Consider the following 19,954-nt stretch of genomic DNA (forward strand, 5'->3'; position numbering starts at 1 on the left):
GACTTCAATCTTCCGCCATCTACCCAACACCTCAAATGTCGGCTCACAGATTCTCTCCAATCAATCCAAATATTCCAAGTTAACTACCAGCCAACGAGAGACCAAAACCTGCTGGACATAGTCTATTCTTTTCGGCGATATGTCAACTCGAAGAAACCACAGCCGACATGTTTCAATCAGACCACCATCCAATCATATTTACAGCTCTTCTACCCAAAAAATATTTCAATACCCCCAAAACCAAATCTGTGCAAAAGGTCACCGCTCCAAAATTTCTGAATCCAGCACTCTGCATTGAAGCTGCATCCACAGTCCCATGGAACATCTTAGATGGATGTGAACTGAGCCTCGCAATCGATCTAATGATCAAATGGATCAATACCATCGCCCTTCACACGGCTACCAAGACAGTCACCATCACTTCGCGCTCCAGAGCGTGGTGGACTCCTCAGCTCAACCAAAGTTTCCACTACAAACAATCACTACACGCCAAATGGAAAGCTTCCGGCGATGTTCAAGGCCGCATTTCATTCTCGAAAGCCAGGGTCGAATTCAACAGAAACAAATCAGCTGCAATTAAAAAGCACCTCGAAAGAACCTCAAAAAGGGAGAAACCATTATACAGAACAAAGGCTAGTTCTTCCAGCAACATCGACCCAGTTGACTGGCTCAACTACGTTGCCAGATTTTCTAATCAACCTCCAGCTCTACTTAACCTGCCACTCTTCAACCACTCTCATCCCACTGATAGTCTCGCTTCAATCCGAATTTCCAAGCAACAACTGATGCAGGCCATTAATACTCTCCTTCTTACAGCAACCACCGGTGACGATGGCATCCTCCAGTTCATAATCAAAATAAACTTAATATCATATGCTTAATGAATCAAAATGCTTAAGCGTCTTCATCATCGTTTCACTCCTCAACTTATACAACAAATGCCTCGAAGTTCATTTCTTTCCAGTGGAACAGTTACTTTGTTCGGCCCCTTCCTAAGCACCAACAATCGACGCTCCCAAACCAATATAGGCCCATCGTTTGCGCCTCTATATTGCTAAAAATTCTGGAGAAAGCACTGCTACCGTCTGTCGCCCATCAAATTCTCTGTGACAGTCCTCAGCAAATACACTATGGGATATCAGGATGGTCAACTATAACTAACCTTGCAACAACCACACTGCACATCTTAAAAGCCTTTGAACAAAGACAGGAATTGTCAGTTATACAGTATATCTTGGCATCCATTTCGCATTTGATGCCATCTATATACCTAATCTCCTACGTCTCAGAAAACTACTTCAATTTTCGCAGCGATGTTCTCTGGTTCCTATAATCTCTCCTATCCAAGAGGACCATTGTTCTAAAGATCGGAACAAAGACCTTCACGCGGCACATAACTGCCGGTGTGCCTAAAGGGGGGGGTTTCCTGTCTGGCGTTCTCTTCTCAGCAATCATGGTGCCGTTTGTGACCAACAAATGCAATTGGATCGTTTGTGAACAACAAATGCAATTATGCTGACGATGTCAAGCTCCTTACTAGGACATCGCCATCCAACTCGGCAGCCGAAACCACTCAGCAAATCACTAGCAAACTGCAGGACATGGCTGACTACTTGAATATTTCAACTTCCAAATCAACCCCCTAAAATCGGCACAAATAATTTATTCACTAAAGGGCAGCCCAACAACGTTGGAGCCTGTGCTTAACGGCTCCTCAGTTCTAAACGTTCAAACGCACAAAGATCTGGGGGTCGTTTTCGACTCCAAACTATCTTTCAACAATCACGTAAATCTCATACAGTCGAGGCTGAATTCACTACGCTGGGTCGCCAAACAACAGCCGCTCCACACCACCGACCCACAACTGGTAAAAAGATACATCGTATCAATCCTTTACCCGAGAATACTGTGTGCTTCAAAGATATGGGCCTCGGCTGCCAAATCTAACTTTAAAAGAATATTCTCTGCCGAATTCTGGCTTCTAAAATGGGACAACAGCAAACTCTACCTTCCCTCAGCTCTCAGATCAACGCAGTTGGCAGAAGCCCTTCAACTACGTAGGCTTCGATCCTACATCGGAGAAAGAAGGTTCACCATCAAGATAGCCACCGGTAAAATTACAGTAAAAAAACAAGTTCGTGCACTTGTTTCAACGCCAGAGGCCATCTCAAAGTCCAGTTTTAGATCAGGAGCACTAGCATGGCGATTGCGAAGACATAGCCGTTTCAAATATCGATCTTGGGATGGCGTAGTCACTCTCTTACGGCCTAATCCAGGTCTTCTCTTCACATCACCAGTTTCACGCTTTAATTTCAGCACCCAAGATACTGTTGACTGGTGGCAGCCTATTTTATCAGCGATAGCACGCGTAGAAAACCTTCCCTGGGACAGAGCAACAGCTACGCTTTTTTTCCCTGGTGTCAACTGAAGAAATGGAGCCATGCTTACACCTCCGCAAAATAGGATACTAATGAGCGTGTTGTAAGATGCAATCTTACATATACATAAGTATAGGGTAAGAATTAATAAATATAAATACAAATTAAAAAAAAAAAAGGGTCAGAAAGAATATATAACAGGGTTTCAGTATGCGACGGAAAACTGGGTTCAAATATTGCATGAAAATGGAATAGTAAATAAGTTCATTCTTGGAAAAAAAGAACAATCACGACGGAGTGGATTAACGGGAAGCGTTGCTCTAAGTGGAAGCAACAATGGATGGCAAACTACAGGGGGGGAGCTATACCGCATATACTGAGTAGGTAAGTTTAGAAGAGAGAGAGAAAACTTTCTAGAACTTGTAAATATTATACTGTCCTGAACTACGGAAGTTGTACTGTCCAATCGGAATGAATCCAAGAAAATGGTAGAAGGGCCGATGACCGATTAAGGAGGAAGTTGCTGAGGACTGGGGGGGGGGGGGGAAGTGATTGGCCAGAGAGAAAAGTTGAGAGAAACAAAGAAAAAGGCGCGAAAAAATAAACGGGTGAGGAAAGAGTTTTTGGGTTGAAGACAGAGAGAGAGAGTGCCGTCTTGTGAGAGTGTGGTGGTCACAAAGAAAGTGCGGTCTGGTTAGGGATGCAGTTAAATAAGTGGGATTAATTTTGGTAAAAGAGGCGAACACGGAAAGGACGAAATAAGAAATAGAATGAGGAAATGAAAAGCTCGAGCGATTTTCTTATGCAAGGAGAGGTAAAACGAGGAAGGAGAAGGTCAAACCAGTATTACACAGCAACCACAAAGAAGACAGAAAGCCATAGGAGTCTTGAAGGAGGGAATCTTATCGAGGTAACGTAAGGAAGGCATAATAAAGAAAGCGAATGTAAGTCATTTTTTGATTATGAGAAGATTATAATATGAGAAAGACTGATGGACCTATTCGCACCTGGAATTTATACAGGGCGAAGTAATATGTTAAATATAACTAATAGAATAAAAGCAAGGAAAGTAACCCTGTTAACTAATAGTAGAGAGAAATAATAAAGAATATGTAAGCCCTCTATGAATTAAAGGCATTGATAAGAAGAAAATTTTAATTCTGAATCTCATCAAGAGAAGTTTAGAGACTGTATGTTATGTTACCACTAGTATTAGAGGTTGAAGAATATATACATATGTATCTTAGGTATCATCCATAAGTATAAAGAGAGTGAAAGAGATTGCGTTATCGATTTTATATTTCTTAATTTATAAGGCAAAGGGAGCCATAAATGTATATACATATACGTAAATTTTGATAGCCTTTTGTGTGTGTGCGGAACTGGATAAGACAGGTAATTGTAGAACTATAAGTTTGTATTGTAGACAAACAACATTATATGTTTATGTACCTACAAGCAGATAAAATAAGTATCAAATATATGTATGGCGAGATTAATGAAGCATAGACTATCGAGGCGTCTATTTTGTTTCTGAACTGCTATGTATAAGTACAGCAGGTATATAGAGAAAGTTGTAACCTCCATTTGTATATATCCCAGTTAAATACTGTAATATATGTAAAAGTTTAGAAGTGAAAAATTAAATTTCTGTCATTATGATTACTGTTTCTAAGAGTCTCATTATTCAAGAGAAACACACTTCTTGAGGATAAAACTCTGATTCTATTTTGGCAGGGAAAATTAAGAAAGAAGCCTCAAGGACTAGGATCTTCTGATATATATATATATATATATATATGCAGACAGGTAGCTTGTGGGCTTTAGAGTTTGAGGTACCAGTTGCTTATTGAATGAATATCATATATAAAAGGGTTTAATGCAACTACTGTAGGTTCTAAAGCAGTCTGAGTATATAAGAAGGGCACACAAATAAAGTTAGGCCTAGACTCAGCTCCCGCAGTGTACACCCTTTCAACGCCGTATTTATATAAATGGCTGATGTAATACCTTGCAATTACTGTGTGATGTAATAGAAGCGTAATCTGACGCAACACCTTTGCTTTGAGACAAAAAATGACTGTAATCAAACAATATCTTATACTTTTCACTACAAATGTTACTTTTTTTTAAGGTGATGCAGTTTTTTGTCCGCCACTGTAGTTTACTGTTCCGCTGTAGAAGAGGCACGTATTCTGCGCGTCGTGATCCGTCGTTGCAGTTCTTCCCAAAGGTGTTCGATTGGATTGCTTTACTCTGGATCAGCCAAGCAAGTTAGTATTATTAAAACAAAGAGATGCAAGGAAGCCAAGCTTCTGCTGCAATCATCAAGAGATCTATAAAGGTATAGAAGTGAAAATAAAGTGGATCAATTAGTCGTTCTTTGGAGTGGTGTTCAAGGTCTTACCTTCTCTCTCCAGGAAACGGAGTCTTTTCGTCCTGGAAACAACCAAATCCATCATAAGAGGAGAATTGGCAGACGCTATACTCACATTAAAACATAATGTTATCTATCTTTGTTGAGATGTTCGAAATAATATCTTTATATTAATATTCTCGAAATAATAATCTAACAGAAATTTGCCACCTTTGATATGAGTTATAGATTGTCAGGCTTCCTTGCATCTGCTGGTCATAAATTCAAATTGCGGCGGTGGTGGGGGAAAAGTTAGGTTGTACTGGATCGCAGAAAACTTTCTTTCTAACTTTCCTTCTGGATCACAGGAAACTTTCTTCTAGCCAGCGAGATATTAATTATTGTAATAAGTTGCCTCCATAAGTGATTGAGACTGACAGTTTGGACAAATTGAAAGGTCAGCTGGATAAACACCTACGTGATAAGGGAAACACATTGGATGTTTATTTTATTTAATTCATTTATTATTATTTGTTAATTTTATTTAATTCATTTATTATTATTTGTTAATTTTATTTAATTCATTTATTATTATTTGTTAATTTTATTTAATTCATTTATTATTATTTGTTAATTTATTATTATTTTATTTTATTTATTTATTATTACAATAATTGATATCTCGTTAATTAATTATTGTTAAAATAACAATAATTATTATTATTATTTTTATTTTTATTTTTTTTTTTGGCTAGGTTAGCAAAAATCTAGACTTTTATGCACCATATGGCTAATAATAATTATTATTTTACCTGCTCCACCTCTGCACCATCATCAGTAAATCGGGCAAATTTCCCCTCTTACAGAATTATGTCAGAATTATTAGCTATTTTCTACTTCTTGAAATCTACCTGTGTAATTTATCATTACTTTCGTGGTTATACAGGGTTTCCAGATTAAGAAAAGCTACATTCATTTTGTGAGATGGCTTTTTAAGTCATCTCACAAAATGAAACGCTTAATTCTGAAAAGAATGCGTCGCTTTTAGTGATGCGAAGAAACAGTATTTCAGTTCAAATTGCCTGAATGGATTACTGCTACTATTCGCTTTTCCTGTCCCCATTATAACAGCTATTTTCACTTTCGCTACTGTCTACGCATGCTGCCCACTGACGCAAAAATAGAACTAGTCGTTAAGCTCATTAGTTACCGAACATAAGTTCTGAGACGTACACATTAGCATTAACATTAGTTGAGACATATGATGCAAGAAAGCAAGCTTATACAGCAAGTGCCTAGTCTCCAGATGCTGTAACTTGCAGAATCTAAGCCTTTCTTCGTAAGGCTTGAAATGAGGCTTCTAGACCTGTACGCAGTACTTAAGGCATGGCAAGACCATTGCCTTTTACAAAGGGATAATCACCTCCGTGTCTCTGTAGCAAAATTCCTATATATCATCGACAAAACTCCATGACCTGCTCTGTCAGCCCGTCTGCATTACTCAGAGAACTTCATATCTCACTGGACAATTACCCTTAGGTCATTTTCATTTTCCACGTCCCTGAGTGTAACACCACACAGTTAGTAAGTTTCTTTTGGGTTGCTACTACCCATATGCAGTACTTTGCATTTGTCAATGTTAAAATTCAGTTTTCACTTCTCAGCCCATCTACTAACTTTTCTAGACCCTGTTGCAGTAGCGTACTGTCTTTAGTGTCATTAACAACCCTGCCAACCTTTGCATCATCTGCAGACTTGAAAATTAAACCTGATAGGCCTTCGTCGATATCATTGATAAATACAGAAAACAACAATGGGCCCAACACCGAACCCTGTGGAACTCCACTAATAACATTTGTCCACGTAGAGCAGTATCCATTTATTATCACTCTCTGCCGTCTTCCACTCAACCATCCCTTTATCCATAGCAGCAATTTGCCCTTAATGCCATACTGCTCCAGTTTGTACAGTGGTCTACTATGTGCAACATTATCAAAAGCTTTCCTAAAATCCAAGTATATGATATCAAAATTATTTTTTGCATCCAGTTTCTTTGTGACAACATCATAGTATCCAATAAAATTGTTCAGACAAGTCTTCTCCTTAACAAACCCATGCTGTGTGTAAACTGTAACTGAAGTCTTGTCTAGATGATCCTGCAGTACTTCTTTAACTAGTGCCTCCGTTAATTTTCCCGGAACAGAAGTTAAACTAACAGGTTGGTAATCACTCGTGTCACTCTTTGTGAATAGGAGACACATTTATACCTCTCCAGTCCGTGAGGACCTCTCCTGAGTCAAAAAAAACCCTCTGATAATAATGGCTGAGGGTTTCTTACTTCCTTCACCCCTTCTTTAATATAACTGGATAGATTCCATCCACCCCAGGTGCTTTGCCTGCGTTTAAATTCAACAATTTCTCCTTCTCCACTTTGCTCTCAGTTATTACAAAATCACTTAGCCCCCTGTTAGAGTTTGATAAACTTCTGGAATTTCCCTCTTTGAATAACTCCTCATGTGTTAATGTAGATGCAAAATACGTATTCAATTTATCAGCTACTTGAGCAGGATAATCAATAGTCGAACCGTCTGTGTTAATGGAACCTATCGATTCATCCCCTTCCTTCTAGAGTTTACATAAGTAAAGAACTCTTTGCTATGTTTCTTTACATCCTTTGCCAAAGATTTCTCGTAATCTGCCTTTGCCTGCCTAACCTCCTTTGTGACTTGATTACAGACTGGCGTATATCTACCGTAGGCTTCTGTGTCGCCTGATAATTTATATGCATCCCATGCATTTTTCTTCTCTGCCACGAGCCTCATTAATTCACCTGACATCCATTTAGGCCTGAACCTTCCAAGAGTATGTGGACATGCATCTGATTCCGAGAAAGTGTCTTAGAAATACAGCAGAGGCATGTACCGAAATATCCAACTCGACACTGAACAAACTACACACCTTTCTTGTCGAATTTTTCTAATCGACTGCGTGATTAGAATAATTGTCAATATCGTCTTTGCGCATCGTGGTCTGTATTCATCAAATGCAAACTACTGAAAGGAAACGCGTGCGTGACAGAACTGCATGCTTAACAGAAATGGAACTAAAGTGGTCTCTTTTTTTTTGGAATGTGAGCATAGCGAGATTAGTCAATTGTATGCATCCATTGCAACACTCTTCTTTACCAAAGTCAAAAATATGAATGAAATACCAGTACATTATTTAACCTGCAATATGTTTTACACAATCACTGCATGCACGTGAAGTGGACCACACACTTCGTATTACTATAGCTCGGGAAAAAGAGGTCAACCCCCATCCCAAAGGACTACAATCATACTTAAGAAATATCTTGCGTGTTACATAGAAATATTTTCTAGAAATTTCCAGGAGTGATTTGCAGTTCTTCGTGACACGTATTGTTATTACAAACCACATAACTACAATTGTTGACGTACATATAAGCTTTCACTGCTGCTATGGGCAAAATTTGTATTTGTGTAACTACAACATGTTTGTGTACACTTTGGAGTGACCACCTATCAATTTCTTCGCTTCGCTTACTTGACCTTCACTTATTATACTGCACTTCGTCCTTTTCCCACGGTCCGCAATTATATTATTTGATATGATAAGATCTTATAGTGAAATACCGTGATAAAACGAGGTTCACAAAGCGTTTCCTCTATTTTACCGATTTCAGATCGCTTGAACATTTTTCATAATAACAGTTTATTCCTAGACCACTGTGAATCTACAATGCGGTCAATGGCGAAGTCAATTTTTAATTAAGTATATATACGAGCCAAATGTTCTTATTGTTGACCAACTAAAATTTAAGGTTGCAGATTCAACATTCATCGGTTATTTTTAAAAATGCACAACTGGAGAATGCACTGCGAGTAATATACGACCTCAAATTATGTTGTACTAATTTGTCAGATGACTTCAGTCTCCGGAATCCATCTTGGATTAACTATTAAAGTACATCGATTACAATTAAGATAACCATATTCATGATTTACAACATACATTACACATTTGTAAGTTACACAGTAACTTACATTAATTTGTTATTGTAATTGTTATTGTGCTTAGGCAGTTCCAGCCAATCTTTTGGCATCATCCCCTCCGTCTGTCGTCCAGACTAAAGCAGCATAAAGAACCACCATCTAGATCAGTCAAAGGCATTTCAAAAACTTCTTCCCTACATGTTTCGCTTGTGCAGGATCAATGTTCGGGTTACTGAACATCATTAATGGATTCGCACAAAAAATTTTTTGTAGGCTATTTAATTGACTGATAACACTTTAGAATTGTTCTTCTACTGTATGACATCTCTGCTTCAGTCTTCTTTTTTTCCCAGTATTCTGCTTTCAGTTAGAATGGGGGAAATTGTAAAGATGTTTCTCGTTATTATTATTATTCGTCTCCAAAGTGCGACTAAAAAAAAAAAAAACTATTATATTTAGGCCACCCGAATAATTAAATTCATCTACCGTGCTGTGTGTCTTATGTTTGTTAATTGCGTGTGTTCTATGGTCGAGTTGTCTGTTTTGCTGGACGAAAAACCCCAGTTTCTGAGGGGAAACCTTGCTATCTGCTCCTGAGACCGACTAACTCAGCCACGGAGTGAAAAAAAGCCCATTAAAGTTCCTAGGGTCATCGACGGGATTCGAACCCGGGCCTTTTCCACCCGGTGTGGGGAGGACGGTGACGATACCACTGTGCTACAAGCGCAGACTCCAAAGTGCGACTGCCGGATTGCTGTACAGAACAGCCCGTGAGATGTGAAAGGCTAAACTGTGATTCTATCAAGTCATCTCAAGAGCCAGTATTCCACGCCAAGAAAAGTTCTGATACTGCCTTTAGAGACGACTAAATTTGTGGTGCTTATCATGGGATGGGTTCGACACCTTTGTTTTTAATACACTATTTCATGAGCTTCTGATGCGAGTATTTTTTTCCTTATGTACTCGAAATGCAAAATGAAACTTTGTCCTTCATCCCATTTGAGTCCCAGTTCCACGTAAGGTTAATTTTTGGGCTAAGATGCCATTCGCCAGCACTGATATATTATATTTGTTTCTCTTGTTTTTAAAGACCATTTCTGTTGTCTTATTTCCATTTTGGCGTAATCCAATGCTGTCCAAGTATATCTCAAGTTCTTTTCTCCGATTATTTGCTTATTTAATACAGTATTTTTATTGATTCAATAAAAAAATTCATATTATCTGCATAAGTGACAAATTGTTTGAAGTTTTGTGCTATGAAAGGTTCTAATGCTAGTGGAAAGAAAGCGGAGAACAAGATGTGGGGGATTTCCATCACTTGTGAGACTCTTGATTGACTTGATAAGTGGAGCTCATGTTTCCTTTTTTCACTGTGATTTGCCGGTATCCCGAAGTACGCTTGTTAAAATTAAGGGGATTTACTGATTACCATTGAAACGGCAGCAGAATATCGTCAGTTTTCTCGAGACATTTTTCCTAGAAGCTTTTCCGGGAGCCGATCCTATTTGGAGGACCAGAACGCAATAACCCAAATTGATGAGTTGTTGGTGTGAGTCCAAAGCTGAATAAAGGAAATTAAAGCGATTGAATAATGTCCAAATATTGTAGTCAGTCAGTCAATTTTTCGCGAATTACTGTTTAAAATTAAAGTTTAAGGAAATATCCTTAAAATAATAACTGAAATCTCTGAAATCTCTTTTAAAAAGTTAAGGTTGAATAAATACAAGTGCGCTTGAATACAGACTTGAAGAACGTTGGTCATGCAGCACCTTCGGTATTGTTACCGTTTCGACATGGTTCTTGAGAACACAAATACCGAAATGTTTCTCTTGACACAGTTTCTATTTAAAATCCAAATAACGCAATTCGCTTTATATCTCTCAAGAAAGACTTCAACGCATTGACACGAGGTCGCTGTACTCTTTCAAGTAATGCGAATTATTTGACTGCAAGTTCACATTTACATTCTGTCTAACAAAATATCACTGTGTTTCTGGATTCTTGAATTTATGAGGTGTGGTCCATATATCCTGATTCTTCCCACATTTTTGACTCGCTTCTCTACCTCTCCAATATGGTTCGTTCAAACAAATTCTCATTAAAGTGGCTAGTTCATATGGGGAATCTGCCCACCAGAGACTTTTAGTTCCATAAATCTGATTTATGGAAAATTAAAATTATCTATTTAAAGCCAAAGAAATAAAATTAAATTTCGGAATAAAAAATCACGTCAATGGGTTACTAACAATTGTATTATTCAACTTTCGATAGCGGCAGGCGCAGGAGTATGAAAAAACTGTATGTACCACATCTCAATGTTCCTCAAGTCTTTGTCGAAATATCTTTCTACACAAATTTAGTTCATAGGAGAATAGGTCCCCACCCAACAAGGCCTTACTTTCTGGGTGTAGTTTAATTAATGCTTCAAATCAAATGACATAAACTTTTACACACTGAATTTCCAATTTTCATTAGCATATAATCGATAGATTAATATAACGCACCTTACAAACATTTATAACCCTCATACTGTAGTAATCAAATGAAGGCTGCAAAGATATATTATGTCAATGCCTGTTCGGATATACTGCACCTCTGTAAATCAAACGCTTTTGACATGATAAGTTCCATGAAACAGCATCTCTATTCTACCACAATGCCAAAGATCCTCATTCCTCTATTGCTGCTATAGTTACAACATTACGACGCATTCTTTGTAATACAATACGAAACTTTCACGGGAGAAATCAGAACCGCACGGCCGTTAAGAGGGAGGGTAGATTACTTTCCGCTGTTGGCAGTTTGGAGTCCAAAAGGGGTCACTGACTGATAGTTGGCAAAACCGAAGAGAGGGATCATTGGTAACAAAATGACGTCATCTCACGTTCTATGGCAACACGGAAGTAGCCGTCATCATTCCGTTATAATTTGCCGCACCGGTTGGAGGGGGTACACTTTCCTGTCCCAGATCGAATGGTGTTGCCTCAGCTGGCAGGGATATTAGTCAGTTTGTGGTACCTTTCTTAATGGATCGGATATACTGAGACCTGTTAATGAGGATTCCATATATGACTTAACTGTGTAGACAAACTTTGTTGTTTCACTGCATCACGAAAGACGGAAGATGGAAATATCGGATAACGTAGAGTAGCATGTTCAGTGAATGAGATGCAAATTACCTTTTCTTTTCATCACAATACAGTTTCATTTTTACCTGACCTCATGCGAAAATGAACCTCTCATTTGCCGGATGTGGCTATTTGGGTATATACCACATTGGGGTAGCAGCCTGCTTCCGCCAGCATTCTCCAAATGTGTTGAACAATAAAACTACCGGAGCTTCGGTTGGAGCCCTGGTTGCTGCTGCCATGTTATCAGGAGTTTCCCTGGGTAAGTTCTTTTTTTTCAAAAATGATCATTAAAGGATTAAAGATCACCGTCATTTTTTTTTCACTTGGTGTGTTACTTTCGTAGATTTTCAATACCTAACTGCTTAACTAAAAAAATGCAGAAATGATTTGTTATTCTTCTTAGTTCTTACATTTTCTTAATGATTTTATTTTTCATTCTAATAAAATATTGATTTGCAGTTATTTTTCTTATTGGCATCTTTGATATTTGTACTGTCTCTGACACTATTTTATCAGGGATAAAGGAACACTGTTCTATCAATGATTGGGGAACACTATTTTTTCAGGGATAAAGATGAATATAGAAATAAACTGTAATATGAATTTTAGTTTCAATAATCATCAGATTTGATTTTGACACGGTGTTTCTTATTTGTAAGTTCTTAATTCTTTGACGTTTGTTTTGTTACTAATTGTTTTATATTAATCAGAGTTTTAAAAGGGACTTTAACAACTTTCTGAAACGGTTTGCTTATAAATATCAATACCCTCTATAAATAACTATTGGAGCGTTTGAACAATTAACATTTTTAGCTAGAATTGCTGTATTATTCCAGCGTATAAGTCGACCATTGAAGCATTAAAAACTGATCGAAACGCTGAATTAAAGGCGTATGAGGGTCAGAAAGAAATGAATTAATACCAGTATATTTAATTGTGCAGTGTATTAAAATGTTATTATGTAAATGTTTAAAAGAAAGAGAAGAAATTATTGAATTACAAAGTGAACAGTGGTTCTTAATTTCTATTATTTATTCGTAATGTTTTTTTTTATTTATTCTTAATGCAGATTTTATGGTAATATACCACTAGCAAGGTACGAAAGATTACCGATTAATATCCAATTAAGCACGAATTTAAGGCTAAAATATAGGTCAACTTATCCGCCGGAATATACGGTACTCACTTTTTAATTTTAGATCTCCTCAGCCACAAGGAAAGCTATATTGTGCATGTATAAATAAAAGCAACAATTCGCGCCATTAAAAAAAAAAAAACCTTGATATTAACTATTTCCACTTTTCGTTTTGCTTACTTAGAATATTGTTTTTATATTAGTTTTTCTTAAACCTTTTTTAAGAAAAACAAATAATCTTTTCGTATTTTTTTAAACAAAACTCTTTCGCTTCATGATTAGCCATGTCTTTCAAAAAGAAAAGAGAACGTAAAAAGAATAAATATTTTATTGTATATATATATTATAGAATATTATATATAGAATATTAATTAATAGAATAAATATATTATTCTGTTTATGTAAAGTGCTCTTTCATTTATGATAAACTTTAGATATATAGGAAAAATGCCTTCTTAGTATTTGCATATCACTAACGCTATTATTCAAATACTGTATGTAATGAAATAATTTCTATTTATTTCAAACTCTTCTCTATTCCATATTCTTTATCACCTAATTATCTTCGTAGACGTCTATATTTTTTCTCACTGCACATAAGCTAGATTCTAATTGATGTGAACAACTTTAACAGATTCTCTTCACTTTCTGATTTTCTTTCTTTTTTACTCTTATTTAGGTCAATACCTTCTAAAGTAACTATCCACTAGAGTTTCACAAGTAATTTCACAAGGGTTCCTGTTTTCCTTGACCTAATAGTTTGCGTTATTCCTATTTCCGAACTTCCCGAAAGATTTCGTTCTGGTTCATTGCTTGGATACGAAAGAACCACTTTCTCTTTTGTCGGTTAATAGGTATATTAGATACCAACCACACTGAAATTGAATTAGAATTATAGGTGCGGTTTATAACATCCGAATTTTGCATTTAAGTTTTTTGCTAGGAGCATTTGTTTTTGTTGCTTGCATGACTTCTTATAGTCTTTACGTCCTTAAAGTACGCTGTCATTCTCTTTTATGTGCAACTCGTTTCTTTCCTTCCTTCTAGAGACAATATGATACTCTAGCTTTTTGACTCATTATCAGAGGCGGACTTAACGGCGGGCGCACCGGGCGCGCGCCCTGGGCCCCGACTTCTGAAGGGCCCAACGCAAAACCCCAACAAATTAGTTAAACTAATATGTTCAACTATTAGTTCAAAACTTTGTGATTATTATTATGCTATTATTAATTATATTATACATATATTCAAGTTTTATTGGAAATAAAACATTAATAGTACATAATATTTTTTACTTATTTAAAAAAATGGTTAACATGTATTTTTATTTTCCCTGTCTCTCTCTTTTTTTTAAGGGGCCCAATATTTTCTCTGCGCCCGGGGCCTCAACCGACCTTAATCCGCTGCTGCTCATTATGTCGTATACCGATTTTTCGAAGTTAATTCGATTTTCTACAATCGTTTTTTTTTTTTTTTTTTTTTTTTTTTTGTAGAACTTTTATTTCTATAAAATAATATTCGGAAGTCATTCTCAGGATTCTATAGACTGCTCAATTTCAGCAAGTGTAAGTTAATTCTACTTTTCTTTCGAACCGTTCATTTCACCCAGTAGCATAACTAGGATTTTTGACTCCTATGGCCAAATGGCAGAATGATGTCTGTTTACTTTCATCATTTTAATAAATTTTTTAATAATTTAATTTTATTATAATGTTAATTACTTTATAAAAGTACATTATCTTTATTAAATTATTATCAAAATCCTGGAGCTTTTCAAATGACCAATTTAGATAATAGCAGTGAAAGCCATCTTTTTAAAATTAAATATAAATTCCGTTATTCCTAACTCAAAATAATATTTTCGGGGATCGGCACCTATGGACTACGGTCATATTAGCCCTATCTTAAATCAGCCACTAGTCTCAGCCTTCAAAGAAAAATTAGTTGTCTGGTGTACTGTCTCTGCTGTGTTGTCCACGCTTTATATTTACATGCATTTCTTTCCGTGTTTCTAGTCTTCGCTTATAGGGCAGTTGTAGAGGTCAGTGGCATTGCTGACGTTAACGGGAATAGCAAATCAAAAATCTATTCTTCGAAAAACTGGCAGGCAAGAAATATATCTTAATCAAATCTTCGTCTTAATGATAATAAGAATTCTCATGGATAAAAGTGTTCCAGATGGTCTTTCTGGAACACTTTTATCCATGAACATTATAAACATTCAAAGATTATAGTAAAATAAGCTTTATTCAATTACATGAAATGTATCTCTCTCTCTTTGAATAACCACTAGTATACCACCTGTGTGTTTTTTTTAAATTTAGTTCATTCAGCCTATTGACTAAAAATATACCTGGGTTCGCCATTAAATTGGCCTAGTTCCTCAAAGGAATGCCTGAACTAAGGAGGACTATGGCTAGTAAAGACGCTGCTTTAGCTACATTCTGGGAGGAGAACCTTGATTTTTTTAAATATAAAAACAAACTTATTTTTATTTTATTTTTTATTATTTATTTATTATTTTTTTTTTTTTTGCACGATGAAATACAATTAAAACCGTTCTCAAAAGTGGCACAATTCAGGAATATGAAATGAGGATTAGTGAAATACAGGAATATGAAATACTATGCGATTCGTAATATTTATGTGGACATATATTATTACTATGGACGGCTCCTAGAATGTCAGTTCAAATCCGGCTCGTATCACTGTAATTTTACAAAAACTCTCTAAAAATAGGCCATACATGTAGGGGTGTTACGTTTGTGTAGTTGTTATTATTATTATCTGTTTATTTCTCTTTCCTGGGTGTCACAGCATGTAGCTAGAGGATGTGGTTACATTATTTCAGTATTTACAAGCATATTTACATGAACTTATTTACAGAATCTGGAAATGAAAAAACACAGAGCATGTGATTAATAAATTAATTATTAAGTAGTTTTAATTAATTACTAAATAATTGGTAAAAGCTAAATATTATATAAATTATTAAATTAGTTTTCTTATTATATTTGCACCTGCCGGTACACATTATCAAAGATTTCTGTCCTATACATTTTGTCTGTACATAGTTTCTCTGGATCTATGTTTAAATTATTAAATAACTTAACAGTATTTGCTGGGAAGAATCTCCCCAGAGAGTCCAACTGAGTCAATTCGCACTTGAGATAGGGAATTCTTCCCTATTTATTCTCGGTCGTATCATCCGAGGGCGAGTGATCACATTTCCAACTTTCGGCGCATCTATTCTCTTCGTTAGTAGCTTTGCCAGAGGTAAGATGTTTCTAGTTAAGATGATATACTTCCAGGGTGTGATGTCCAGATTGGCATACAAGACCACTCTTGAAATGGTAAACGATTTCCCTGCGATCCTATTTAGCCATCTCAGGCCCCAGTATTCCACCCCTAAGAAGGCCTTGATGTTGTTCTCGGGGGCCGATGACCAGATAGTCGATGCGTACAACGGATTGGTGTAACGCATTTAAGGATGTATTGATTCATAAGATGAGGGCTTCGGAGACCGGTAAGTTCCTGTCTAGTGGTCCAGAGTGCTGCGTATGTCTTTTTCCTAATGTGTTTAATCTTTCATCCCACTTAAGGCCAAGGTCAACATGTGCGGTGGCTCTTTGAACTCTGGTATTGTTCAAAAAGATTGTAATTCCGTTTATCTTATTTTTGTTGGTGAAGGTCATTTGGGCAGTTTTCTTTTCATTAAGTTTCAGACCAATGTAGTGTAGTTAATGCGTGTTTTGTTATTTTGTGCTGGCCGCTTGGCTACCCAGAAGAAGCAATCACTTGGAAGGCTGCTTCTGAGACTCGTCCACACCACCGGAAGGTGGGTCAGTTTCAGGTAGGACGCTTTGGGTCTCAGTTTATCAGACAACAACAAAAAAAAAAAAAAAAAGAAAAAGAAAGAAAAGAGAATTGAGGGAAATAAAAATAAAACTGAAAATAAAAGAAAGTAGAGAGTAGAACTCCATCATAAAATTCTTAACACTTCCCTCCACTGAACTCTTATGCACTCTCTTCAAAAGTTTTTATACTATACATATTCTCATTCCTTATATAAATTATTAACTATCCACTCAAAAAATTTAAAACACACTAGAACTATCCAAAGGCATTCGTTTCAGCAGAAATTTCCGCCTTTTAAACACCTGATTGGCGAACAAATGAGAGCATTTAGATTAAAGGGAGTTTCAATACGTTAGTGTCTTGACCAGGAGATATTGTTCCCACAGTAGTTTCAAGTTCTTTCCTGATGACTCCAACTATCGGCCTCTCCACAAACATGACTCCAACTATCGTCTTCTCCACAAAACAAGGGAGGCGTATCGCTCAATCCGAACTTATACAGTTTCTCATTTAAGTTGCACATAGGGTTCGAGGATCTGTTCTTGGTGTCTCTGAGTAGTTACGGTACCCCTTTCAAAAACATAAAGAGGGTATGGCCATTGATCAATATTCCGCCCAACGAGAACACCGCCTCCACCTAAGTGTCCCTTTCTCTAACGTTGGAGAGATGGTACAGCATTTCTCGTTTTCACCAGATGAAATAACGTCCAGAATCTGTTTGTAGGCTAAAACAGGACTCATCCGAGAACAGAACTGTAACCCATTTGTCAGGGCTCCAAGTCATATGTTCATGGAACCAGTTTCGACCAGCTCTGTGGTGGTTTGGGGTTAATGGGATACAAACCACTGGCTTCTTTACGTAGAGTACACTTGAGTTGAGCTTTCTTAACACAGTCCGGTTGGAAATGTTTTCACCGCAGCAACCTCAAGAGACAGTTGATGACAGGACATCGGTTCCCGATGTCCTGTCATCAACTGTCTTGCTGATAGCGGTCTGTTCTGGTCGATGTAGTCCTCGGGTGACCTTAGCCAGCTCTTTTAGTTCCTGTCTCCTGAAACTGCTTTCGTTGTGCTGAGACAAAGCTGCATGACACATTAAGTCAACGTGCTACCTCCGCCTGCATTTGCCAGGCTTCGAGTCTTCCAACGGCCTGCCATCTCAAAGAATCATCTAAAAGAGATGACTTGCCATCCTAAGTACTGGAAATGTGGCTATCCCACTGAACAAGCCAAAAAAACGGGAATGAAGTGATGTGGTCCCGTGTTTTTACTGGTATGAATAATTTGCATACGTTTGTTAATGCGATCCTCTGTAAGGTAGTAGATCGATTTCTATTGGATACTCGGAATTTGCATGCCAGGATGTCTGTTATATCAAGTATTCGCTTTCGGCAACACTGTTCGCAATAAAATATTCATGAAAAACGTTTTGATCTATTAATTTTGTCGAGCAGTGAGACAAAATTAATTGAATTAGTGAGAGAGTATTTATGATTGCTTTTGTATAAGTATTCTTAATATTAATATATTTTGTATGTAACTGCTCAACCTCAGTAAAAGGCCAATGCAGTTAGTATCTTCACCGATCCGCATGTATCTGTTTTCACAATTCACTAAACAGTGAGCTGTGAAACAGAAATTAGATAGTTCACTGAACCACCAAGAACAAACAAAGTCTATCTATAATTCTCTCCTTATATGTCGACATGTATGATTCTTTTATTCAAGATTCCTGAATGTAATTTGTCAGTTCAGCAGCCGTTTTATTTCAAAATAATTCCGGTGGATTCGGAAAATCCAAATTAACAGTGTCTTAAAAATTTGTCCAGTTAATTTTTCTGAGAGAAAATCTAATCAATTCTGGATGTGATGAGAATGAACATGTACCAGTGTGTTGATTTAACAAAATAAACTCTCGCACGATGATCGCTAATAAGTCCAATGTGTAATGACTGACCATTCTGATATCAGAGTTGCAAAAATGAGGAAACCAACTAAACATATATATTTGAATCGCCTGTTGAGGTACTATAGGTTGTATACTGGTTAGGTCTGTTACCCACATGTTCAATTGCGACTGATTAAAAAGTCTTCTAAATTACGACCTGGAAAATCTGGGTTGTTATTTATATCATAAGCTCAATTTGGCATTAACATCTGAGGCTATAAGAATCTTTTTATGACCTATAAGTGTAGTAGCATATTCCAAGTAATTAAAAGAGTCATTAAAATTCTCTCTAGGAGGACAATATAGAGAGATTAAATAAAACTACAAAATAGTACGAGTATGTTATTAGACCACAAGTAGCACATGCAAAGCAAGGCGTGTTGATCAGTGTAACATCGATCATTTGTTTAAAAACAATAATGCAAGTTTTTGGATTAACCGATACCGGTTAAATTACCCTTGCTTTTATTTTAGATTTCCAATTTTTTTATTTTAACAGAATACGGTTCTTGTATTACTGCAATATCAATAGAATTCTCCCCAGCAGATGCCATTATCTCATCAGCTACAACTCTGGAATGTTCGCAATTTATTCGTAAAATATTTAGTTGTAGAACTAGATTGATTTTCTCTATCAATTTTAGTGTGTACAAGCTTTTTCTAAAAAGCTTGTACACACTAAAATAGTAAAGATGTAAGCATGAGAAAAGACTAGTAGCAGATGGGTTACACTTCAGCTCCGAGCACACGGGAATAAACCAAAACAACGGGTGGCTGTTGGTGTGAAAATTGGTGGCTCTGAAAGAACAATACGGCAGTAGACCGAGTTTGTCGGAACATTCCTTTGATCGGTAACATCTGGAGACGAGATGGGAAGTGGATACTTGACAAATGCTCGGATTAGAATTAAAACTGGAGTCTGGCTGTCGGTAATGGTAAGTTTTGTGGATCTTATGAAGAAAAGGTGCTAAGGAACCTGAGGGTTGCGGAAATGGCGGCGGACTTCAAAGAAACAGGCAGCCTGAGAAATTTACAAATTCATTAAAATGAGAGGTTGGATCGAGCACTGAAGGGACAGCTTGGGAAAGGATAACATGGGCGAATAGGGCAGTGAGAAAGGTTTGATAAAATGAAA

General features: G+C 36.9%; 1 protein-coding gene across 1 annotated transcript in view; it reads left to right on the top strand.

Annotated features, from left to right (window-relative positions):
- The first annotated feature begins 11,977 nt into the window (after positions 1-11,977).
- Positions 11,978-19,954, top strand: part of LOC150077343 (patatin-like phospholipase domain-containing protein 2) — a 97,390-nt gene continuing 89,413 nt past the window's right edge. The window contains exon 1 of the mRNA XM_090385862.1: positions 11,978-12,137. Coding sequence (XP_090241988.1) covers positions 11,978-12,137 — 160 coding nt within the window. The remainder of the gene's footprint in view (positions 12,138-19,954) is intronic.

This window comes from Mastigoproctus giganteus, chromosome 12, assembly GCF_048544385.1.
Source record: "Mastigoproctus giganteus isolate SK-2022 chromosome 12, ASM4854438v1, whole genome shotgun sequence".
Lineage (NCBI taxonomy): Eukaryota > Metazoa > Arthropoda > Arachnida > Uropygi > Thelyphonidae > Mastigoproctus > Mastigoproctus giganteus.